The 24,649-nt window shown below is 44.6% G+C and overlaps 1 protein-coding gene across 15 annotated transcripts in view; it reads right to left on the minus strand.

Moving 5' to 3' along the window:
* The window catches only part of CCDC120 (coiled-coil domain containing 120), a 45,801-nt gene that overhangs the window by 3,082 nt on the left and 18,070 nt on the right, over positions 1 to 24,649 (minus strand). For 4 of the 15 annotated variants that reach the window (XM_087956732.1, XM_087956730.1, XM_087956728.1 and 1 more), the window contains exons 3-10: positions 10,030 to 10,152; positions 9,794 to 9,927; positions 8,823 to 8,936; positions 8,121 to 8,343; positions 6,716 to 6,772; positions 5,388 to 5,586; positions 4,356 to 4,460; positions 2,695 to 3,399 (exon numbers count right to left, since the gene is read on the minus strand). In XM_087956732.1, the coding sequence (XP_087812858.1) occupies positions 2,695 to 3,399; positions 4,356 to 4,460; positions 5,388 to 5,586; positions 6,716 to 6,772; positions 8,121 to 8,343; positions 8,823 to 8,936; positions 9,794 to 9,927; positions 10,030 to 10,078 (1,586 nt within the window). In that variant the 5' untranslated portion in view covers positions 10,079 to 10,152. Of the gene's footprint in view, positions 1 to 548; positions 2,148 to 2,694; positions 3,400 to 4,355; positions 4,461 to 5,387; positions 5,587 to 6,715; positions 6,773 to 8,120; positions 8,344 to 8,822; positions 8,937 to 9,793; positions 9,928 to 10,029; positions 10,178 to 10,789; positions 10,876 to 18,780; positions 18,841 to 19,121; positions 19,261 to 24,649 lie in introns of those variants that run through there. The other 11 variants (XM_087956733.1, XM_087956736.1, XM_087956738.1 and 8 more) reach the window with 11 other exon arrangements.

Genomic DNA, 24,649 nt, shown 5'->3' on the forward strand with positions numbered 1-24,649 from the left:
TCAAAGTGGATTCCTCCTAGTCAATAGTAGCCCTTGATGATCCTAACCAAATTAAATGGGCAGATTCTTTTAGCCATTTTCCTTCCAGGAGGAAAACTTTTGAGGCATTTGTGGCACATTTCTGTCTGCTTTATTTTCATAGCAATTCTTCAAGGCAAGTCACGCTGAAATAGCCACCAAGTGTTCCAGTTACTAAATGAAGTTTAAAGCTCACAGATTAGATGCTGTCTAGTCCAGGGGTCAGCAACCTTAAACACTCAAAAGGGCCACAAAGGGCCTAACCAGAAGCCCCCCCCCATTCAATTCTGGAGCCAACCGGAAGTCAAGTCCCCCCACCATAGAGTCTCCTAGCGCAGCGTCCTTTTTCCTCTACCTATCCTAACCGAAAGCCCTATCAATTGTGGAGCTGACCAGAACAGGGAGCTGCGGCAGAGAGATGAAAGAGCCACATGTGGCTCCAGAGCCGCGGATTGCCGACCTCTGGTCTAGTCATTTTCCAGTAGTGTTTCCACCCTGATCCTGACATGAAGCTTTCACACAATCATGGCCTCGTTTACAATCTTTATTATAGAAACCTTCTCTCTCTTATGCACAGTGCTCAGTTTTACATTTAGATCCCCATATATAATCTATACATTAGTGTATATTAAAAGGACACACAAGACAGTGACTCCAATACGGCCCTTGTTCCTTCAGCCAGGGACAGGGACGGGGAGAAAACCGGAGCCTCTCTTGGGTTCTCTCAACCTCCCACCTTCCCTCTGCTCCAGAATGAACCTGGATTCCATTGGCACAGAGTTTAAACAAAGTGACTTTTCCTTTTATGTGCAATTGTGAGAGCAGGGGAAAACCATCACACATTTTACAATTATGATGATGATGATGATAATGGTTATTATTACAGTGAAAGGAAAAAAAGGCAGGATATTCCTTCCAAGTTTTGGAAAAATCGGGGGAGAAGGCAGAAAGCATATCAGATGAAAGGTACAGGAGAAAATAACCAGTCCAGCCTAGCAGGCAGAAAAGGGTGTGCAGCCATACTTTTAGAAAAATGAAGGGTTACACTGCCTGTTAAAAGTTGGTGCAACCCATTTCCCAGTGAGAGTTGGGTTTTGGTACAGGCAGGTATGCCCACAGCAGTTTTGGGGAAGGCCACGTGGAAGTGGCTGTCCTTTCCCATAACCCACCCCATGGATCAGACTGTGTTACACCTTCATCTGGGATTTCTTGCCCTTTCCCCCCGGTGAGAGGTAATTGCTGAACTGAATGGGTGGAGCCAATCACTGCATTCCTATAATCCAGCACTATGGTAGAGTTCCCCTGCTAGGAGAAAGGTCAGGGCCATGAAATAGGTTCATCCAATGGATCCTGCAAACATTTCCCAAACCCCCTACTGTCCTCATTCGGGGCTTTGCAAGAGCAGGATATGAGTAGGAAGGGACAATACATTGAAGGGCAAACTCTTTAAGTTTTTCACAGCGAGGGCAACAGGAGTGGTATAGATAGATCTCTCTCTTTTTTTCTCTCTCTACTTTTTACAGGACTGATGTTCATTATTAGCAAGATGACAGATCTGTGCTATATAACATTTCACAAGAAACACACATTGCACAAACCTCTCCATTTATACATTCCAGGGTCCAGGGTTAATCCCCAACACGGAGCACCATGGCAGTAACAGTGCACTGTTCCCCAAGTGAGCACAAGAGGGCGCCACCCACAGCAGGAAAAACCCTTTTATGGAGAAGTAGTACAGTAAACACAGATTTCCCCCCCACCCAACCCACAAAGTCTGAAATGGGGGGGGGGGAGGTTAACAATTGTAGGAAGAACTATGGACCACAATCCTCCCTCCCCTCATCCTGTGGTCCAGTATGACATGCAACAACCCACCCTCACACAGTGTGGAAACCTACCCTGCCAGCAGGGAGCCCCCCCCCCTCCCCACAATGGTGCATCACACCCAAAAAGAGAGGCACCAGCAAGGAAAACAAAAAGGAAAACAAAAAGACAGGAGGTCCCCTTGGGGGGAAAGGGGAGTGGGGGGGGGGTGGGATCAAACCAACGTCCCTGGGGTTGGGTGCTCTGTGGAATCCAAGCTGTAAGGGCCAGAAGAATCTTCCAGATAAAGCAGGTCCACAAAAGGTCTGAGCAGAGTAAAGCAGAGGAAGAAAGGAGAGAGAGAGAGAGAGAGAGAGAGAGAGATGAATTAGACAAAGGGGCAGAAAGGAGTCATGCAACAAGTGAAAATACTTGTCCTCCCTCCTGGTTTGTCTCCAGTTTTGGATCCGGTTTACCCTACACTAATCACCATCCCAGTTTCCTTTGGTTCATTCAATGGGTCTTTGCCATCCATGACAAAGAACCAGCCTTGCAACTGGCCAGAGGCACCAGACTTTAACTCCCATTGTCCCCAGCCAGCAAAGGGGTGGTGAGTCAGGGAAAGCTGCTGTGTAAGGATACCTGCCTCCTTCCTTTCCCTTCTCTTCCTCACAGGCAGGCCTTTCAAACAGTTTAGAATTGGCAGCCAGAGAAGCGGCCCCGTTGTTTGGAAAAAGGGGGGAGTGAAGCCAAAGAAAGAGGAGGAGAGCGGAGGGAAGAGGCGCAGGGTTGGCCTTAGGCAAGCGAGGGGGAGGGGGAGAGGGGAGGGGCTGCTGAGCTTGTCACGGCAAAGGAAAAAAACGGGCTGCATACCTGCCATAGAGTGGCTGCCCCGCATAGCTCACAGAGTGAGGCAGTCCACCTCCTATTACTGGCCCCCCGTAATATCCCACGTCGGGGTTGGAGGGTCCCGGATCACAGTAGCCTCGCAGGTGCTGATGTACAGACTGAGATGGCCCTCGTCTCTCCGGTGCCCCGCGTTGGGTAACTCCAGCGTTGCGTAAGTACCAGTCCCGGAGCCCCTCCAGGGCAAGGGCTTTGTGGAAGTTGCGCGGAGGAAGTAAGGGGGGTCCATAGCCAACCTCGCGGGACTGTGGGGGCAGCAGCGGCCCGCAGGATTTAGTGCGGGCAGCGGGTCGGGCTCGGCGCTGAAGCGGGCTTTCAGAAAAGGCTCCCCACTCCAGATGTGGGGGCCCGTCCCTGCGAGACAAATGCTCACCACCCCCACAGCTCCGGCGTTCTAGGTAATAGTCCAAGAGGAGATCGTTGTAAGGTGGGCGAGGGGTCCGGCCAGAGAGGCAAGGGGTCAGGGCCTCAGCACTCTTAAACGGAGGGGCAGTGGGCAGGAGGGGGTCTTCTGAAGGGGCCCGTTCAATCAAGGCCTCGGAGCTGTTGCTTCGACGGGTCCGAGCAGCAAAGAGGGAAGCTCTGTCGGCACTGGTGTCCCGGCTGGGAGGGCCAAGCTGGGAATCGTGGCTGCCTGACCACTGGCGGGAGTGGAGAGATGGGGCCTCTAACCTGGGACGAAGTAGAGGATAAATTATTGCTTTTAATTTTATGCTAGATAGCTTTGAAATAAGAAATACAATTATATGCATGATTGGGAGAAGGGGAGTAAGAATCTCTCGCACATCCTAAATATCCATCTAGAGCAGGGGGTCCCCAACCTTGGCAACTTTAAGACTTGTGGACTTCAACTCCCAGCTTTGCTGGCTGAGGAATTCTGGGAGTTAAAAGTCCACAAGTCTTAAAGTTGCCAAGGTTGGAGACCCCTGCTCTATAGAGAAGTTGTTTTACCTGTTGCATCTCGAGGTGCCTATTAGCTTTGTTTCCTTTTCAGTCCACTTGTTTTGGTCAGGGGGTGGACTTGGTTAGATAACTGCTGTTTAAGTCTGCATCCAGCATGACTGGGGCAATTCAAGATTCCTCACCCTCCCCCCAAAAGAAAAGGATGGTAAGTTCTCAATTCCCTGCATGAATTACCATTACAGTGTTACTACTAGGGCCATATCAAGTCTTCTTCCAAATTTGAGGCATTGCCCAGAGTAGGAAGTTGAAGCAGAAACATTCCACTTTGGGGGAGTAATACTGAAGTGTTCCCTCCCATGTGCGTGCCTTAAAAAGATTACAAGGATAGCAAAAGTTTGGATGACACAAACTAGAGTAAAGCAGTTAGAGGCACTGCTGTCTTCCTGATTAGTTTGCAGGATCTTTGAAAACCGATCTTGACCTTTTCTTGCTGCCCGCAGCCGATTCCCTCAAATATCCCTTTGGATTCCTTGTCCAACTCACCCCTGAATTTAAAGCCTCAGTTAAGTGCAGTTTGACACAAAGTATAGCAACAATTTACTGTGCTTCAAATTGCTAGTTACTGCATAGAGAAAAAAATAGTAAAACGCTGCCAGTAGGCCTGCCGTCTACAAGCAACCCTACAAGACAGGAGAAAAGGAGAGAAGGGAGGGGATTTAGGCTACCTTAACTGGTGATTTCCACTGCACGCGTTTCTTGCCAATACTGGAGTTGCTGGGACGCTCCGGCCCTCAAAACTGGACATGCTTCTGGGGAGGGTGCGATTGGGGCTGTGTAAACAGACAAGGATCCTTTTTTAAACAAGTGGGTTCGGCTCCTCGTGTTTCAAGAGCCACGTTGCACGCTCACATGTGGACAAGCACTTAGACTAAAAGGATGATTCCAAGTTCCCCCCCCAAAAAAAAATTGTGCTCCGACAGCCTGAGTCACCAAGGCAAGCAGCTCAGCTTGGTTGGCAGAAGAAGCTTAAAAGCTGCCCTCTAAGCTGCTTTTTCCCCCCCCCCTGTTTGTTTTCCTGGGAAGGAAGAGTTCAATCCCATTTATCTTCACAAAACAAGCTCTAGGGAGAGATGAAAAGATATCAGCTGAACGGGATTTTCTACTCCTTCCCTTATTGTCTGTAGTTACCAATTTCCACTCTAGTTCCTAACCATAAGTGAAATCTTGACAAAGGGCATACAACCTTGGCCACTTTAATAAGCCTTCTGGACTTCAACTCCCAGAATTCCCCAGCATGACTGGCTGGGGAATTCTGGGAGTTGAAGTCCGCAAGGCTTAAAATGGCCAAGATTGGACGCACCTAATCTGGACACAATGGGCCAAGCTTGCACAGCCAATTGAACAAGCCAGAAAACTCCCAGGATGGTATTATTTTAACAATCCTTCCATGTAGATGATTTCCAAATTTTTCTGTATGGTTAAAGAAAAAAGGGTGAGGGGAAACAAAAAGAACTCATCCTTTCAAAAGAGACCACAGGCCCTCAGAATCTAGTCTATTTCACTTCTTTTCTCCACTACCTGCAAAGCTGGGCAGGAATTATAAGCAAAATATTAAAATAATTACATCCCACAATTCCATCAGCTCATTTTTGTTGCGTGTGTAAAATCAGGCTTCTAAGCCCACACAAAACTCTTATCCATGCTGGGTTGCTTTTCCCCCATTTGCTCAGACCAGCCGTCCGGCATCTTTGGCCAACCTGGTTGGGCTGGCAACAGAGTTCCTGCGGTCCTTGGCCTCACTGTACACATCCGGCTGCAAAATTCGCCAGCCTGGTCGGCGGTCAGGACTGCTGGAGATGGCACGTAGGTGATCTCGGGCCTTGGGAGGTGAGGATCTGTCTGGGAAAGATCCCGGATGGTTGGAGACTTTGGAAGGATGGAAGCTGCGAGGGTCATCTGAGGACAGAAGACAGTACATCTGCACATCTTGCCAAAATAGAACCACCCCCACAATTAAAAAAAAACCCAATGGTCTCAAAACTTTAGATTTTTTTCTAAACAACTATCACCTGATGAAACTGCTTCTAGACATAAACATGGTTATAAAACTCACATATACAAAACTAAATGATGGGAGAAGCTCCTAGGCCGCTAGTTTTTTTATATCCTGTGCTTTTATATCCTGTGCTTTGAAGAAGATGTTGGATAATTCTTGTCTTCTATGCATAAGCCATCATGAAACTCAAGAATCATGGTTCCAAATGATAGTTAAATTAACTCCCAAATTTTGTTTTGAATACTTATTATAATATTCATATAAAATAATTAACACCATAAAAATAAGCCTTCCTTTGCATCCAAAATTCCAGAAACATTATTGATTAAAAGCTCTATGAACTAACTATTTTCACACTTCTCTTTTAATAAAACCCTCCCGATCTCTAGGGAGTCAAGTAAAGGCTCAAAAATATTGTCTCCTGCTGTCCACAATTTCATGTTTATAATACCCAAAACCAAACTTTTAACATTTAAAACCAGTCCCTTGAACTAGATTCAGAAGACCATTGGCAACACTGTGCCTGCAATAATGCTACTGTATAGGATTACAGTACTTCTCAGCTGTTAGCAGGAGGGTTGCTACATTTTGTTCTAATAGTAGCTATCCAGGTGATCTTTAAAGATAGCTCCATATGCAACACATTGCAGTAATCCATCCTAAGAGTGCTAAGGCATGAGTAACACTCTCTAAATTCTCCCTTCCAAGCGGAGACATAACTATAAGGCAAAATATACTAGTCTTATATTCTCTAAAAGCATGCATTAAATGAGACAACCCCATACAAACATGGACAGCCCATGTGGTTATGTATCAGTCCAATGGTTGGTAAAGAGTCATTTTCTGCACCTATATAAGAGCATCTTTATCTCATCGTTCAGTATCCCTCAAGAATTAGAGGACAAGGCTGTCTAGGAAATTCTGACTCTTCAGACCATTTTATTTGTGAGAATTGTTGTTTGTATCTGCTTATCTCAGACCATCAAGCACTCTTCTTTGATCTGAGAATGACCACTAGGCCACGCTTACCATTTTCATGGCTGGCTGATTCAGAGAGGGAGCTGCTCTCCGAGTGAAATGCCTCTTCTTAAAGAGAGAGAACAAAAAAAAGAAATGGATGAGAAAGTGGGAAGATAAAATAGTGCTTCTCAACTCTGGCAACGTTTAAGATGTGTGGACTTCACTCCCCCATCTAGCGGGGGAAATTCTGGCAGGTGAAGTCCACGCATCTTAAACGTTGCCAAAGTTGGGACCCTTTGATGACATATATCAGCTAAACGGTGGTGGGTCATTCAACGTGATTTACATACGCTGCTGTTGCTGACGATAAAACCTTTCCCAACACAAGAGGAATCATCACTGCTTAGGCAAGTGTCTTTGTATTTCAAAAAGGAAAGACAATGTATGATGCTTCCACCAAACACTCCATGCCCCTCCAAATTGTTCTCTGTGTGGCAACTAGATTTTTAAAAGACTTTCGATTTGTTGAATGGGTTAGGTTGTGTTTTTTTTTAACCGATTTGATGTCTATCCCATCTTTCAGTCAGGAGTTCAACATGGCACACATAGTACTTCCTCCTCTTATTTTTTTTTTTTTTCCTAAACAACACTCCTTTCAGACAGGCTGCAGAGCAAGAGAGTGAATGGCTTAATATCACCCGGTGAGATTCTGGGCCTGAGGAGGAACTAAATGCCAGGTCTCCATACTCTAATTCAATACCTTCACCACTATAATAATGTGTTTATCTTCAAAGTCTTCAAAAAAAAAATAATAATAATCCCTAAATGTTTTGGAACAGTACTCCATACTGGCTGTCAATCTGAAGGAATTTCAGCATGGAGCAAGGGAACAGAGTCCCATCTTCCTCTAGCTCCATCACATGAAACTTCCCACAAACTCCTCTTTGCAGCCTGTTCCATCCCCCTCACACTTTCCCCCACAGACTCTGAATCCCTCTGCAGCAACCTGTACCTGTTGAGCCACATAATGGCCGGCCTTTCTAACGAAGAATCTAGGGGAAGGAGAAGAATATTTGGGATGTTTAGAGAATGAGAAGTGAGGGGCCAAAGAAGGGATTAAAAGGTCCCACGGTTAAAACAGTGCCGTCTTACGTGGCCTGAGAGACAGGCCTTCTCAGGGGCTGCCTCTGTTCTGGGGAACAGCATCCCCATCAAATCCTCTCAGCCCCAACCCTGCTGCGCTTTTTTAAAAAAAGCCACAAGTCCTGTTTCTTTCAGCAGGGTGAATAGGAGGGGCCTGCTTTTGAGACTGACCAATGCTTTTTTTTGTTTTTTGTAGTTGGTTATCACCCTGATTCCTTTTTCCTTTCTGCTTGTGTTTTTAAACCATGTCTATGACACCCTGGTATGTTGCTCAGCATGTCTGTGGCCAATGAAGCAGCTGAGAAATCGGCTAGCAATCGGCATAACTTACCGGGGGCAGCTCTCTGGAGGGGTCCTTTGCCCAGCCGCACCCGGCATTCTGCTACCTGCACCTCCAGCTCCCGCAGACGCTGGGCAGCATCCGCCTGAACCTGCCGCCGGCGGCGGCGCTGATCAACTGTTAAGTCAGGGGCAACTGCTAGCCGTCGGGCAGCCTCAGCCACTTGCTGCTGCAGCGCCAGCTCCTGACTCAGCTCCTCCAGCGAAGGGTTTTCCTAAAGTATAACATTTATACACTTACACATAGCATACATATAATGTTATATGTATAAGATTTTACCATAACACCTATTATGTTAACATACAAACTAGGAACATATAATATTATGTTATGCTAACACATATTATAATAACACATATTTATATGTTTATGTTTTGGGGTTTTAACTGAACACCGCCCAGAGTGAGCGAGATGGTCAGTCCCCAAATTTGGTAGTAGCAATAGCACTTAGACTTATATACCACTTTACACTGCTTTACAGCCGACTCCAAGCTGTTTATACAGTCAGCATATTGGCCCCAACAATCTGGGTCCTCATTTTACCCACCTTGGAAGGATGGAAGGATGAGTCCACCTTATATATAAAATAAATAGAAAGGTAGGGATGTGGCATCAGGACTGTCCCCAAAGTCCAACGTGCAATAGAGATGCATGGGTCCCCTCATTCTCCTATGCATAAGATTGACCGCTCACCTCATTCTTCAAGACAGGGGCAATTCGGGATGCCACTATTGTTCTCCTCCTCACTGGCCACAGCCTTTCTCCGGGTTCCAGAGGATATTCTGGGGGCAATTTTCCTGTCAATTCCTGACATTGAGAGGAGAAACAACCAACATGAAATAGGTATGAGATCTAGAAATGAAACGAAGGAACTCACTGGAACCTGATATTAGATTTTTGCCCAAGGAGACAAGCTTCATACCATTTATATGAAACTCTTCCACTTTGGAGCTAAAACACCTTGGCCCGAGGAAGTCATTTTGGGCCCATTAGGAAACCAATGGCTCATACACACTTGCCTTCCTGACCCCGATGGCTTTAAATCATGCTGATCCATTCTTAACATCCAGCCAACCTATCCAGTGAGGATGAGCACTGGCCAAACAGCCTTAGTAGTCCATGATATCTGGAAAGCACTAGGTGGGCTATTGCTATTCCAAGCAGAAAGCGGGAAAAGGCCGTATGGGCTGACCTTACCCCACTTCCTGAGGCGGCATCTGCTTATGTTATTACATCTTGAAGAAACTCAAGCCAACCTTTTCCTTTCCCTTTCTTGTGTTTCCTTTTCCTTTCTTCTTGTGCTTCTGCAAAAGAGTGACTTCCAAGCCCTCAATTAGCTTAAGACTTTCAGGTGCCCATTCCTTGTTTCTTTTTGTGAGCTCATGACCTGATTAAAACTAAAACTCTCAAAGAGTTTGAACCCTGACACAGAGCAGAAAACGTATAAATTCAGGGTTGGATGCATACCTCCGCCCAACCCCACTTAGTGCTTTTCAGATGTCCTGGACTACAAAGCCTGTTTGGCCAGCACTCAGTGACAGTGGTGGGGATGATGGTCTAACAAACAGGATAAACCCCAGGTTGGGAAAGTCTAGCTTCTCAAAGCGGTAGATCCACTGCCTCAGTCCCTCCCATTGGCTTCTTATCCTGTCACGGTTACGCACCGCTTCCTGCAGGCAAACTCGCCGCAGCTCCTTCAGGCGCAGGCTGAGCACCTGCTGGAGAGACTTCTGCTTTTCCAAGAGTTCTTGGACCCGCTCTAGCCGAATTCGAGGACAGAGCTCTCGCTGCAGAGCTTCTGCAGAAGCAAAGGCAGAGCAGAAAAACAAGGGATGAGGCTTCGGATTCACTGTCGGTCACTGAAATGACGCTGAACAGGTGGTGGAGGGAAGGGAGTTACCTGAAGAGCTGTAGCTGGATGAATTTATCAGCTGCCCCTTCACTTCCATGTCTTCTGGGGAAAGTTCACCTTGCCTCTTGCCTCCAAGGGAAATCACTTGGCTCTGAGACCCATCAGGAATTCCTAGATGGAGGACAGCAGACGGTTACTGCCAAAGGAAGAGAAAGGAGGGATATAAAGGGGACGTGCTTCTGCTGGCCCAGGCAAGGTGAGTCATCAGCAGACAGGCAGGGACCGGAGTGGTATTTTGTGCCCAGAAGAGCTCATGTTTGAGGAAGAAAGAAGCTGCAGAGATCAATTTACTCACAAATAAAAACAAACATCATGGAAGATGCCTGTTTCTTTGGAAAGGTTTTTTTTTTTTTTTAAAGAGTACTTGATATCATTCAGACATGTTGGACTTTACCTCCCATAGCCAGCATGGAAAACTGGAGGATGTGAGGCTAGGGAAGAATTGCTAGCCAAAGATGACTTGCAGTTTCTATAGTCTGACCCAAGACCATTGACTGCTGAGTGAATGGTGGAAAACTGCGACGCCAAATCTTATGTCCTCCTGCCTCGGAGCCTATTTAATTTTCCAAGGCATAGCGTCAACGCTGGAATCATATCACTCTAATTTGGGGGGGTAACACATGTCCCTCAGCAACAAAATTTGGCCAACTGAGATTCCTGTTAATGGTAGCATTCAACTACTCGCAACAGGTCACTCCAAATTCTGGAACTCAGCGCTTGGAGAAGGACCCAACCATTGACAACCAACCTTTGTGGTCTGTGCAGCAACTGCACCCAGGAGAAGATTCTGTGGAAGCTTTACCCAACCTAGGAATTCTGGGAGTTGTAGGTCTAAGGCATCTGGAGAATGTTTATTACGAGAAAGACTGCACTGTAGGCAGCATTTTAACTAGCTGTAATTGGCACTTGTGTTATGCCTATAATTGTAGAGAGATGGAGGAATGCATCTTTCTTTGTGGTGGGTGTCTTTTTCAATTTGGCTCCTTCCAGAGATACTGACTACTGTTCCCAACAGTCCCCCACACAAAAACAAGTAGGATGGGATTCTACAAAATGTTTGAAATCACCCAAATGTTAAACACCTTTGAGCAGGGGTCTCAAACACAATTTACCTGGGGGCCGCTGGAGGCAGAGTCTGGGTGAGGCTGGGCCGCATAATATTATACTTTATATTATACTTTATATTTATATTATACACTAATATTATACTTTCATATCATGGTGGGGGCCACAGGATATCGTCCTGCAGGCCGCAATTGGCCCGTGGGCCATGAGAATGAGACCTCTGCCTTAGAGGTAATCCTCAATTTACAACCATTCATTTGGCAAGCGTTGAAAGGTACAATGGCATTGAAACAAATTACTCTTAACCAGTCTTCCTCACACTTACAACTGTCACAGCATTTTGAGGATATCAAAATTCAGGCCCTGGAGGTCGCCCTTTGCTTGGCCTCTGACAAGGAAGCTGGATTCGTTTCCTGTGGTTCGTTTAATAACCGCAGTGGTTTGCTTAATGCCCACGGCAAAAAAGAGGCCGTAAAATTGGTCACAACTCACTTAACAACCACTTTGCTTAGCAATGGACATTCTGGGGGCCCTTTTGGTCATAAGTCGAGGACTACATGTGAGTTACCCCAGAAATCATATATGCAGGGAGCAAGGAGTTGCTGTTTTTAGATACGGTATTGTGAAAACATTCATGCTTTTTCCGGCAAGGAGAAGAAACAGCACGAGAGATTTCCTACTTCAAATGCCAACATACCAAAACCGGTTTTATACTTTAACCAGGAGGAAGCTAGAAGCAAAGGGAAAAAAAAGGTGTCCACTGATCTCACGGTCTCTTACCTGCCCCAACCCCCCAGCATCCAGAGCTCACAGGCATTGTGCTTCACGTTATCCATCTTTTAATTCCCTTCCCCTCAGCCAGGGATACTCTCAGAAGCAAGATTTGCCAACCTCAAGTCCTCCTGGCATTGTGCTCTCCATTTAAATAGACATTTGCATGTATTATATTCTTTGATATTGTTATGTTGATGAGTTCTCTTGATGGAGACAGCCCGGGTAATTTCGAGCCAAAAGAGAACTTTTGCACAAGCCACTGGGATTTGCACTTTTTCCCAGCCCAGGGCAGCCCCCAACGGGAGAAAATCCTGCGGGCTTTCCTCCTCCTCCTCCTTCACTACCAACTCAACCAACAAACAAGCCCGGTGGGAAGTCAGGGGGCAGTGAGACAGCTGGTCCCTGCCTTACGCAATCTCTGTGCTGGGGCCAAAGGCCGCAACTGCTTTTCAGTGAGACCCGATCCCGGCCAAGCCAGCTGGGAGTCCAGGGCAAGAACGGGGCCAAGAAACCACCCAAGTGACATAACTAATTCGAGTCACAGGCCAAGAACACCTGTTGCCATAAAGCTCACCAAGACTAACATCCAGATCAGGTGGGCTTGCTTGGGAAGTGTTTGTCCAGTACAGCCTGGCCCCACCTCTGTCATCTTTTTTTTAACTGTGTTTTTTTTTTAAACTATGGGTAACAGATAATTTGAATATAAGTACAAATTTATGAGACTATAAAGAACAGGATATACAGGTAAAGAACCAAATATAAGCAGTGAAACATGGGTGGATAGCCAACGAATCTGAAATCACCACATTCTAATACATTATTACAGCATATAATATTATAAGTCATTTCATATCCATTTTCCAATCAAAACATGTCCCAATAACTTTAAACTAAAGGTATTTGGTCAACACTATTCAAATCATTATAGAGAGAGAGAGAGAGAGAGAGAGAAACTGTATGTGATCAACAACTGGAATTGCTGTCACTAAGCAAAGTTGTGTGATGTTACCTGACTGTGTTGCTTAGCATTGACAATTCTGGCAGTCCCAGTTACCATTGTTAAATGAGGACTGTGTGGGTTGTTAAACAAGGACCTCATATCATTACAACTTCTGACTTCCTGCTGGCTTCCCCATTGTGTTTGCTTGTGGGATGATGTTAGCGCACACTGGAAATCCCAATCACGTGACCAGAGTTTGCTGCAATATTGTAACTGTGGGAACACTGTGATAGCTGGACCTATGTGAACCCATCATAAGTACCATTTGTTCAGCGCCACCATATCTTTGAACAGTCGCTGATTGAATGGCCATAAACCAAGAACGATCTGTAGATAATATAATGTCAAGTTAAAATGCAAATCTGAAAACCTTAATCCTGAATGTGGCACAATTCTACATACAACACTGTAGTCTAGAAATGGTTTTCAAATAGAATTGAACTCTACATCAGATCTAGTTTTTTAAATATGAAGTTATTTTAGACATTGAGGCATATTCCCAAACTTTGGCTAACCATTCTTCCAAAGAGGGGAATCAAACATCCTTACTAATAAAAAGCATACAGAATGCATTAACCTATACAATGCCAATTCAGAATATTTTGGAGAAATATAGGGCTGAATGAAATTTAATAAAACTACCTTGGAATTCAGTGGGATTACAACTTTCAGGATTTGTTCCATTTTATATTAAATAATTTTCCAGTATGGCTGAGCTTTGCAACATTGCCACCACACAAGGAAAAATGATCCGACCATTATATTTCCATCATTTTTTCAGAAAAGAAATAACTCATTTTAGCAATTAAGACTGGAACGATGTATCAACAGTAAAACATTTTGTACCAGTTCTGTGTATGATACGCAAGGTAAAATTAATGTTCTTTTCCCATTACTCACTGTTATATATCTACAATTGTGTTCTAATTCTGTAGCATTTAATTGTAGTCGTTGATATGTTTGGGTTCTGAATCTTAGTTCACAAGAAAGCTATAAATTGAACCTAACAAATGTTCAATATTATGCATTGTAACATTTTCAAATTCAACAAACGTTCTCAGTGTTCCTTCTCCTTTCTATAATTCTTTTATTGTTGTGCTGCTTATTTGAAAATACTGAAACCAATTAGAAGTAGAATGGGCCATTTTTCAGGCTATGTTTTTGCCCTTATATCTATCTCATCATTAAAGTTCCAGCACTCCATGTTGCTCATGTGAGCTCCACCACAACTTCCATTACCCACTGCAAGCACAACCTACAATTGCTATGGAGTGTGGGAGCTATAATTCAGAGCCCCTAGAGGTGCCAAGCTTAAGAAAGCTGCCTGTAGATGCTCTAGCACTTAAAAACAAGGTGTAGCAAATACAAATCCATTTAGCCATCATTCCTTGCAGACAAGCGTAAACATACATTCGCTATTTCTACAGGTTAGTGAACAGATCGTCCTACCGTATTTCCACAAAACAATATGGGGGCCAAAAGGGAAAGGGGGAAGCAGCCTTCCCACTGATATTTTCTCCTTTCCAAGGCTCTTGAGATTAGCACATTACCCCTCCCAGTAATTCCTTTTCCATGACTCTTTAGTGTCAACACCTTCCTTCTTACCCCTCCCAGTGATTGTTCTCAGGGAGTGGATAAGGAAGGTGACTATTGGGAGTTAGTGCTGTTCTATTAAATATTGCTCCATTTCTATTAAGAAAGAAAGAAAACGATAGTAGTGAAACCTAGAAAAATCAATCAGACATCTGACAGCCGTGAGCAGGAACTATCTGGGTATAATGGAGCTTAAAGATCAGCTCTCATGGCTAAGTTAATATATGGCTCTGCATTGCATGTTGTTTTGCTTTGGCTTACTAAATAAGCCATGACTGTCTAGGTTTGGATCTCCTATTCCAAAATCAAGTAAACCATATTATGGCTTAATGCGATGCCTGAATTCAGCTTACTTTGTGTGATCTAGGCATATGGAATTTAGTCAACCAGACATGGGTTACCACTCCCTCCCTGCCAGCAATTCAGTCCTGACTAGATCAAGGTTGACTCAGCCTTCTATCCTTCAGGGGTCGGGAAAATGAGGACCCGGATTGTTGGGGGAAATAGGCGGACTCTGTAAACCGCTTAAAGAGGGCTGTAAAAGCACTGTGAAGCGGCATACAAGTCTAAGCGTTATTTCTATTCTTCCCATTTTGCATACCGAGCAGGGGTGGAGAGAACGAAGACAAGCAATGTGGGATCCGAATACAGCCCTGCATTAAGCCACAGTTATATATCTGAACGCTGCATGAAACCAGTTTACCGAACTGCAGCCTGCTGAAGAAACTGGTCAATTGGCTTCTCACAAAGCAACAAAAAGGACATTATAGTTTAATGTATGACCCAGCCAGAGTGAAAGAATTTCCTGCATGGTGACTACAATGCTGGTGTAGAGTTCAGTAGGTGGAGCCCTTCCCCGGAAACCCTTACAACACCTGGTCATGTCATCTTGTCTGGCAGCGCTGCAGCAAAGGTTCACCTAATCCCCAGACAAGAGTCAAGCAGAGCAGGCAGGAACACATCCTCCTAGAGTCAGCAAGATAGCAATTTCCTCAAACCCCACCACTACCCCGCTCTACTTCTGGAACCATTGATTTCCAAGAGTGCTGGACAAAATTCAGAGACACCCCGGTTTCCTATCAGGTTTTCATTTTTAGCCCCAGATCCTTTAAAAAAAAAAAAAGACTTCAGTTCATCCCTGAATGAGAAAAGTGAAACAGTCCTCTGGGGACTTACAAAAATGGTGCACTCTTTACTGCCACCCAGTGGTTGCTGTGCAGATTGCATCTAGCTGCGGAGGCATCACCTATGCCCCAAGAGTCAGATTCTGTACATGACATGCAGAAGGAAACTGAAAAGATAATAGATAACTAAACAGGCTTAAGCCCCAGTACAGGTACCGTATTTGCCGGCGTATAAGACGACTTTTTTGCCCAAAAACATGCCTCCAAGTGGGGGGTCGCCTTATACGCCGGTATCCACTGCCGGCTTTTGGATGCTTGTTGGACGCAGCGAAGGCGCCTCTGGCTTCCTGATCCCCGCCGCCCGCTTCATCCCGCCGCCTCGCTCCGCCCGAGGCTGCAGCCTTCCTGCTCTTCCCACGGCCCCTGGCACTCTGCCCTGCCGCTGCAGCCCCGGGATTTCTGGAGGGCTTTCCGGTGGTGGTGGTGGGTCGCCTTATACGCCGGGTCGCCTTATACGCCGGCAACACGGTAGTCCTCAACTTGCAACAGTTCACTCAGTCACCATTCAAAGTTACAACGGCACTGGAAAAACTGACCTTTGACTGTTTTTCACACTTATGACCTTTGCAGTATCCCCATGGTCACGTGATCGAAATTCAGACACTTGGCAAGTGTTTCATATTTATGACGGCTGCAGTATTTCGGGGTCACGTGATCCCCTTTTGTGACCTTTTGACAAGCAAAGTCAATGGGGAAGCCCAATGTACTTATCAACAATGTTACCAACTTAACAACTGCAGTGATTCACTTAACAACTGAGGCAAGTCATAACCTGGGGTAAAACTCACTTAATGAATGTCTCACTTAACAGAAATTTTGGGCTTAATTATGGTAGTAAGTCAAGGTCTACCTGTATTACACTTAAAATTAAGCTCCCTAGGATTGATAATCTTGAAGGCTGTAGATCAAACATACCGGTAGGTATCCAAATTCTCTGACTAGCTCAAAAGGACTCCTTTGACCTTGACTTATACCAAATGCTGCAGAACTAAATTTTCCAAAGGTATTTTCATTTCCTTCCCATCAGGAGCCTGGTCACCTCTTGATTTTTGCTGCTCTTATCATTGCTTATCCTGCAAGGAGCCCAGAAATTTTTCCTTCACTGCACTTATCTTCATCTCAGCCCTGAAAGGTGGGGGAGCCCAAGAGATTACACCCAGCCAAAGATGTCCCTCTGTAGTTAATGACTAAGGGGAATTGCAGCCCACTTTTCTTTCACCTGCTGATACTTCATGCTGGTTTTCATACTGCATAAAGGACAAATTATAGGTCTGTCATGAACTTTGCCAGCCCAGTGCAGTTTGATAAAATCTGTCCTTTATGCTTCTTTTTAGCAACTAATTTGGTTGGTGGGTTCACACAACCCACTTAATTCAGATGAAAAACACAAAGGCTGCATAGACAGATACCTTTCATTTGGTGGCTTGTTTGGTCTTTTATGGAGTATGTGATTTAGTGGGTTGTGTAACCCCAGAGTGGTGGGTTCAATGTATTGTGTACACAGCCCCTGAGTTAAACAAGCAACGTGAATCCAGCTGTCTGTCTTCTCTGTCTAGAACAGGGGTGGGCAAACTATGGCCCGCGGCCACATCCGGCCTGTTGGTCTTTTTAATCCGCCCGCCAAGATTGGTTCAGAATTAAGGTTTGATGTGAATGATTGAATGATTGCATTCATTTGATTTTGACTTGTAATGACAGGCATTTCGACACCAGGTGGCGGCCCGTCTGTCCAATTTTAAAAGTCAATGAGGCCCCCAAGCCAAAATGTTTGCCCACCCCTGGTCTAGAAGAATGAACTCTTTCATGTCTTCAGTGTCCCTCCTGCTAAAATAGGAAGACTCAAGTCTCCTTTCAGGGGAACTTTGGGGGGGGGGGGAATGGGAGGAAGAGATGCACAAAAGAATGTATTTCTCACATCCGTATTTATATCTAGCATGTGGATTGCATTAAATCATACTAGAACTTCATTGATTTCGACAGTGTATTGGATGAATCCAACTCCTGTGACTGGCAAAACAGGGTTTCATTGCTTAATGTGTTCAATTACACAGGTAATTATGGCTTATACAACCCACTACTTAACTATATTTAGCCTGAGATGTGATTCCAACCATGTTTCTGCATGATCTGCCTAGCCGGGACTTCAGGAGTGGACTCTCGGACACCAATAGCCAAGAGTGACTGGAGTTGTAGTACAGCAACATTTGAAGTTGCTACTTTTGCTTCACAATAACCATGTTAGGTAAGTATAATTACACTTCAGATGAGATAAAAGGGCCAAAGCCGAGGAAGCTTCGCTTAAAGCCAGCAAACATGGTTAAATTCAAATGGGACTCTGATTCGTATTTTAATGTCTTGGGTGAAGCAGACTTTATATAAAATAGATACAATTAATCTACACCAACCAGGCATTTGCTTCTAGCTGGCTTTAGCAAGAGCAAATAAACATTAATACCTATATATGAAATCTCCTTTGCCATAAATATTTATTGAAGTAGTACGCCTATCTCACCAAAGTCAATGCATATAGATTCCTTTTTTCCAATTTTCTGCAATATTCCCTAAGACTGGGCCAAACCATAATTAAAGCAAAGCATGGACTCTCCTCCCCACCCTCTTCTAGATAACAATTTTTAAAGGAAATCAAATACAGTTTTCCCCGTCTAGCGACTCTTTCACCACTATAACTCACCCACCCACCCCCAGCTGCACCCAAACCAGGGCATAAACATTTCTACAGCGCTCCTGTGACCTTGCCTTCATCGCGTGGCAGCCCTGAGAAAGGCTTAAGCTGTTCTTAGCTGTATCGGGTTTAAAACAGGATTCCTGACTGATTGTAACACCGTCCCAAGGACAGCCTCAAAAATTGCATGAGATCTTTTAAGGTTTGGTCACTCACAAGCCTCAGAGAGAGAAGTCAGGTGATGATGCGGGGACTTCTTGAGACAGAAGCGATGGCTATTGGGTGGCAAACTTCAGGCGGCAGGCGGGCTTCAGAAATGGGGCCACCAGCCGCCTATCTCGATGCACTTCGCGTCAGCTTCCCCAGCCCCGGCCGGACTAACATCTCCTCCATCCCTCCCACTCAAAAGTTTGCAAGCGCGCCCACTCAATAATACTGACCCTTCCTGGTACAGGAGGGAGCGACTCCGGATCGAAACCTCCCGAGCGCCTTGGGACTCCGCTTCCTCTCCCACCCACCTGCCTCCCTGACACGCAGACTCGCCAGCAACCAGGAAACGGCGAAGGGGAGCTACCGATTCTTCCCCCCGGGAGCTTTCAGCCACCCGGGAGGGGGAAACTCCGGGAACTTTCAAACTAGGACGCTTTATTCCCCCACCCGGAACTGGATCGGACCGCGCTTTTGCCGGCCCCACCAAACCACTAAACTTTGGCCAAACTCCTGCAAGAGAAATCGCGATCTCCCCGAGCGGACGCCTTGGACAACTAAAGCTCCGACTTACCTCCGCCGTTCGCACTTGAGCCGAGAGCCGCCGCTCGTAACGGGAGAAAAGGGGTCAGCTCTCTCCCAAACTGCCCAGCTACAGCGTTGGGCAAAACCGAAGTGACTGCTGAGGAGGAGGCGGCGGCGAATCAGCCTCCAGAGAGCCACAAGCGAGGAGGGAGGGGCCGCTCCTTTTAACCCTTGCCTTGCCACGAGCTGCCCAAAGGCGCCCGGCCGAGTTCCCTAAAGGCCAGGAGCTACTCCTGTCACGCCCTTTGGCGTGGAAATCTTTCTTCCTTACTTCCAGAGTAAGACCGTGCCCCTTGCCATTGACTCCTTTCCCTGTCTAGAACTTCAACCATTAAAAAAAAAATGCCTGGGAACCTAGGAAGCGAATTAAGGAAACCCCCCTCACTCCACCCAGGGAAGCCCCCCCCCATCCTTTTAATAGACAACAGGAAAGGGATAAGAAAAAAAAACTTAAATCCTTCTACAGGGCAATAAAACACAAAAGCTGTTCTGTATTAATACATGCAAATGTGCCACATGCTCAAAGCGTAACAGGTTTAAAACCAGTAAGTGTGATGGTTCCTTAAAAGTGCTAGCATAGTTATTAGGGCAGAAACTTGATCAGAGATCACCTTTGTTCCCAGGCACACAAATCCGGATTAGGGAACACACTTGTAAAACTTTGCAATACTGAAAGACCAAGACAACTCCCTGCCCCTCCCAGTGGTTTCAGCTCCATTTCCTAACCTGGAGCCCTCCGGCTGTGTCCAACACAAAGATTGGCTGAGGGCAGAGTAAGATATTTATATATACACTGCTCAAAAAAAATAAAGGGAACACTTAAACAACACAATGTAACTCCAAGTCAATCACACCTCTGTGAAATCAAACTGTTCACTTAGGTAGCAACACTGATTGACAAATCAATTTCACATGCTGTTGTGCAAATGGAATAGACAACAGGTGGAAAGCATAGGCAGTTAGCAAGACATCCCCAATAAAGGAGTGGTTCTGCAGGTGGTGACCACAGACCACTTCTCAGTTCCTATGCTTTCTGGCTGATGGTTTGGTTACTTTTGAATGCTGGCGGTGCTTTCACTCTAGTGGTAGCATGAGACGGAGTCTACAACCCACACAAGTGGCTCAGGTAGTGCAGCTCATCCAGGATGGCACATCAATGCGAGCTGTGGCAAGAAGGTTTGCTGTGTCTGTCAGCGTAGTGTCCAGAGCATGGAGGCGCTACCAGGAGACAGGCCAGTACATCAGGAGACATGGAGGAGGCCGTAGGAGGGCAACAACCCAGCATCAGGACCGCTATCTTCGCCTTTGTGCAAGGAGGGACAGGAGGAGCACTGCCAGAGCCCTGCAAAATGACTTCCAGCGGACCACAAATGTGCATGTGGCTGCTCAAACGGTCAGAAACAGACTCCATGAGGGTGGTATGAGGGCCCGATGTCCACAGGTGGGGGTTGTGCTTACAGCACAACACCATGCAGGACGTTTGGCATTTGCCAGAGAACACCAAGATTGGCCAATTCGCCACTGGTGCCCCGTGCTCTTCACAGATGAAAGCAGGTTCACACTGAGCACATGTGACAGATGTGACAGGGTCTGGAGACGCTGTGGAGAACGTTCTGCTGTCTGCAACATCCTCCAGCATGATCAGTTTGGCAGTGGGTCAGTAATGATGTGGGGTAGCATTTCTTTAGGGGGCCGTACAGCCCTCCATGTGCTTGCCAGAGGTAGCCTGACTGCCATTAGTTATCGAGATGAGATCCTCAGACCCCTTGTGAGACCATATGCTGGTGCGGTTGGTCCTGGGTTCCTCCTAATGCAAGACAATGCTAGACCTCATGTGGCTGGAGTGTGTCAGCAGTTCCTGCAAGACGAAGGCATTGATGCTATGGACTGGCCCGCCCGTTCCCCAGACCTGAATCCAATTGAGCACATCTGGGACATCATGTCTCACTCCATCCACCAATGCCACGTTGCACCACAGACTGTCCAGGAGTTGGGGGATGCTTTAGTCCAGGTGTGGGAGGAGATCCCTCAGGAGACAATCCACCACCTCATCAGGAGCATGCCCAGGCATTGTAGGGAGGTCATACAGGCACGTGGAGGCCACACACACTACTGAGCCTCATTTTGACTTGTTTTAAGGACATTACATCAAAGTTGGATCAGCCTATAATGTTTTTTTCCACTTTAATTTTGAGTGTAACTCCAAATCCAGACCTCCATGGGTTGCTAAATTTGATTTCCATTGATAATTTTTGTGTGATTTTGTTGTCAGCACATTCAACTATATAATGAACAAAGTATTTAATAAGAATATTTCATTCATGGAGTTCCGGTTTGCAGCGCTTCGGGGCAGGCAGGAATCCACGATCGTACGCGGTTTCCACCTGTGCTCGCCGCTGGAGTGCCCCGAGCCAGCCGGCTTCGGGGCTAAGCCACCTCGTAGAGGTGGTGAAGACAGGGGAGACCTGGCAGGGTCGAGGGGAATCGCACCTCTCCTCCCCAGCCGGCTAAACTCCCTTTTCCGAAGGCGGTAAGAGCGGCGGTCAGAAATGGCTGCCTCAAAGAAGCACTCAGCCAGAAAAGAAAGTGCAGGAGGAAGTTAAGAAGTGAAAGTTTTTGGCTGACCGGGACAAAAAGCAACAACTAAGGTACCTTGGAATTTAAATTTTTGCAAAAGATACATCGCTCCCAAAGAAGATTCGGAAGTGGCAAATGAAAGTGAAAAGGGAAAGTTTTTTTTTCACTCTCCTTCCTAACGTTGACAGCGAACAGAAACAAATGAGAAATCGGAACAACCCGCTTTGGCATCAATAGGTAATTAAACTGGATAATTAAATGTCAAGGGGATAATAAGGATTTCTGAACACTAAAAAAATATTTTTTTTTTTTGCTGTAAGTGGGAAGGGAGAGGAAAAGAATAGGAGCAGGATTTGGAAGGAGGAGACTGCCTAGAACTTAAAAGAATCTGATTAAATACTAACAAGACTTCTAAAAGATATATTTTAACTGGAACTTTGTAACTAAACAGTAACCCCAGGAAGAGAAAGTGAAAAAAGAAGAAAGTCTCAAAAGAAACAGCTTGTGTGTATTTGGATTGTTTGGATTGTTTGGTGACTTTGGGACTTTTGGAAATTATATTTGAATGACTAAAAACACTTGGGTGGTTGTTTGAAAAAACTTTTTTTTTTTTACAATGGCATCACTTGTGGATAAACTGAAAATGGAATTTAAAAAATACAAAGAAGAGGAACAAGAAGGGAAGGGCTCTCTTGGCTCTCTTTTTCAATTCTTAGAAATGGTGATCTGTACCTATGAGAAACTACAAGAAAGGACTGTGCAACAAGAGGATTGGGACAAAGAAGAAGCCATCTTTAACGAACAAGTAACTTTATTTGGGGAAGAAAGAGGAAAGGAGGAAAAGAAAATGGAGACTTTAAGATCTAAAAAAACAACCAAAAAAGGGAAAAATAAGGTGAAAAGTGGACATAATGTTAGAAAGCAACAGAAAGGGGGAATACAGAAGAGGGAAATGGAGGTGGAGAGACAAGGGGGTAAAAAGGGCAGAGAGAAGAAGCAAGGGAGGAAGGAAGGGATGAGAAGCTTTAAAGGTATGGAGCAAGATGTAAAGAAACAGGACTTATTTAGAGATAATGGGTAAAAACTTAATTGAAAAAGTGATTCTGAAAAGGTACATATTGTTATATATGTATTAGAAATAATGTTAGAAAATTGGAAACAACATGTGATTAAAAAGTGGGATAAAATACTCAGTGTAATTTAGTGAAACTTTTGTGAATAAAAGGAAGGAAATGGAATAAATGAGAGAATTGAATTAGGAAGGACTGGGAACATCTTAATGACACAATGTTTTAAAATATAAGTGAAGGGGGAAATAATTATGAAAAGTTTATAAGTGTTCCCATAGAAATATGATACTTAATTGAAAAGTAATGTGTAAAATGTTTAAGATTTAAATGAATATTAATATTAATGATAGATTTGAATTGGTATGGATTGTTGTTTAATTATATTATATATTTATATTTTTTTCTCTTTTTAAAATATAGTGTGTAACTTTAGAATGTACTAAGCAGAATCCAAATGGAAGTTATGTACTGTAATAAGTGTTATAAATTTAGGGGAAAGAGATAAAGGCGTCATACTCCAATCAGTGATTACAGGAGAAATTTTGTTTAAAGAGAAAAGATAATAGACAGCTGGAAACAGGACAGACAAAGAATATAAGCATAATGATCTGAACTGGGATGAGATAAATAAAATAAAACTAAGAAAGTTAAAAGAGGGGAGAAGCTATATAGAAAATGTAAAATGGCAATAAGATATGGAATGGTATATAAAATGAGCATGAATTTGAATTTGTGTCTGTACAAAGAGATGTAACCCGGGCTTTCAGAAAAGATGTTTTATGTTTTGTTTGTTTGTGTATTGTTTTTGAAAATCAATAAAATTTGTTTAAAAAAAGAATATTTCATTCATTCAGATCTAGGATGTCTTATTTTGTGTTCCTTTATTTTTTGAGCAATATGTATGTATGTATGTATGTATGTATGTATGTATGTGTTTTCTTAAGTTTCGGGTACTTGTTTACAACTTTAAAAGCACAACTATAATGACATGGGAAAATACCAACAAAGCTGAATAATAAATATATATATATATATATATATATATATATATATATATATATATATATATATAACACACACACACACATACAACACACACACACACACACACACACACACACACGTATATTATTACGTTCAGGACTATTGTTGCAACCATGAGCTTGAAAAGAGTTTCCAAGAAGAACTGACACATTTAAACTCAAGCCCAAAGGTTCATATGCTACACTCTGAACCCAACACTCTGTTTTACCCAAGATAAAACTTTTAAGGTGCCTGGGCTCAGGACTGCTTAGTCCCAGAGACAGATCTAGTGGCTACTCTTGAACATGAGGCAGAAGTCTTATTTTTCTAGGCTCTTGAATTGTGTGTGTGCTGCAATGAACTCACAATCTTATTTGGGCTGTCCGAGGGTTATTTTCATCATTTTAATTGCTTCTCCCACTTATTGGTTTAGGATGATAGGTGCTTTTAGGGTGCGGATGGGTGCGGGTGTTTAGATGCCTGTTTCAAAGCACCTGAAAATTCCTACTAGGAGAAAAACAAAAACAATGGTTTTAAGGAGCTGGCTCAATCTCCTATCGTATGACTATGTATGAATATGAAATATGGAACCTTGGGAGGTAGAAGCTTTCATTGCATATTCTTAGGAATGGGTTGATTATTTCACACTGAAGGTTGGGTGCGGTCCCCTCTCTCCAGCTGTCCAATAAGATTGGGCAGAGTCGGTATGCCTCAGGTCCCATTAACAAATCAATGCATCCTGTGGAAGCCCAGAGACATTTTCTTGGTGACCCTGTCTTTTGAATTAGCTTCTGCTGAATGGCCCCAATTGTGCAAATGCAGAAGACCTCTCATTTTCAACGAACCT

Source organism: Notechis scutatus, chromosome 2 (assembly GCF_049901735.1).
Source record: "Notechis scutatus isolate UNSWTSFEM ecotype Mainland chromosome 2, rNotScu1.2, whole genome shotgun sequence".
Classification (NCBI taxonomy): domain Eukaryota; kingdom Metazoa; phylum Chordata; class Lepidosauria; order Squamata; family Elapidae; genus Notechis; species Notechis scutatus.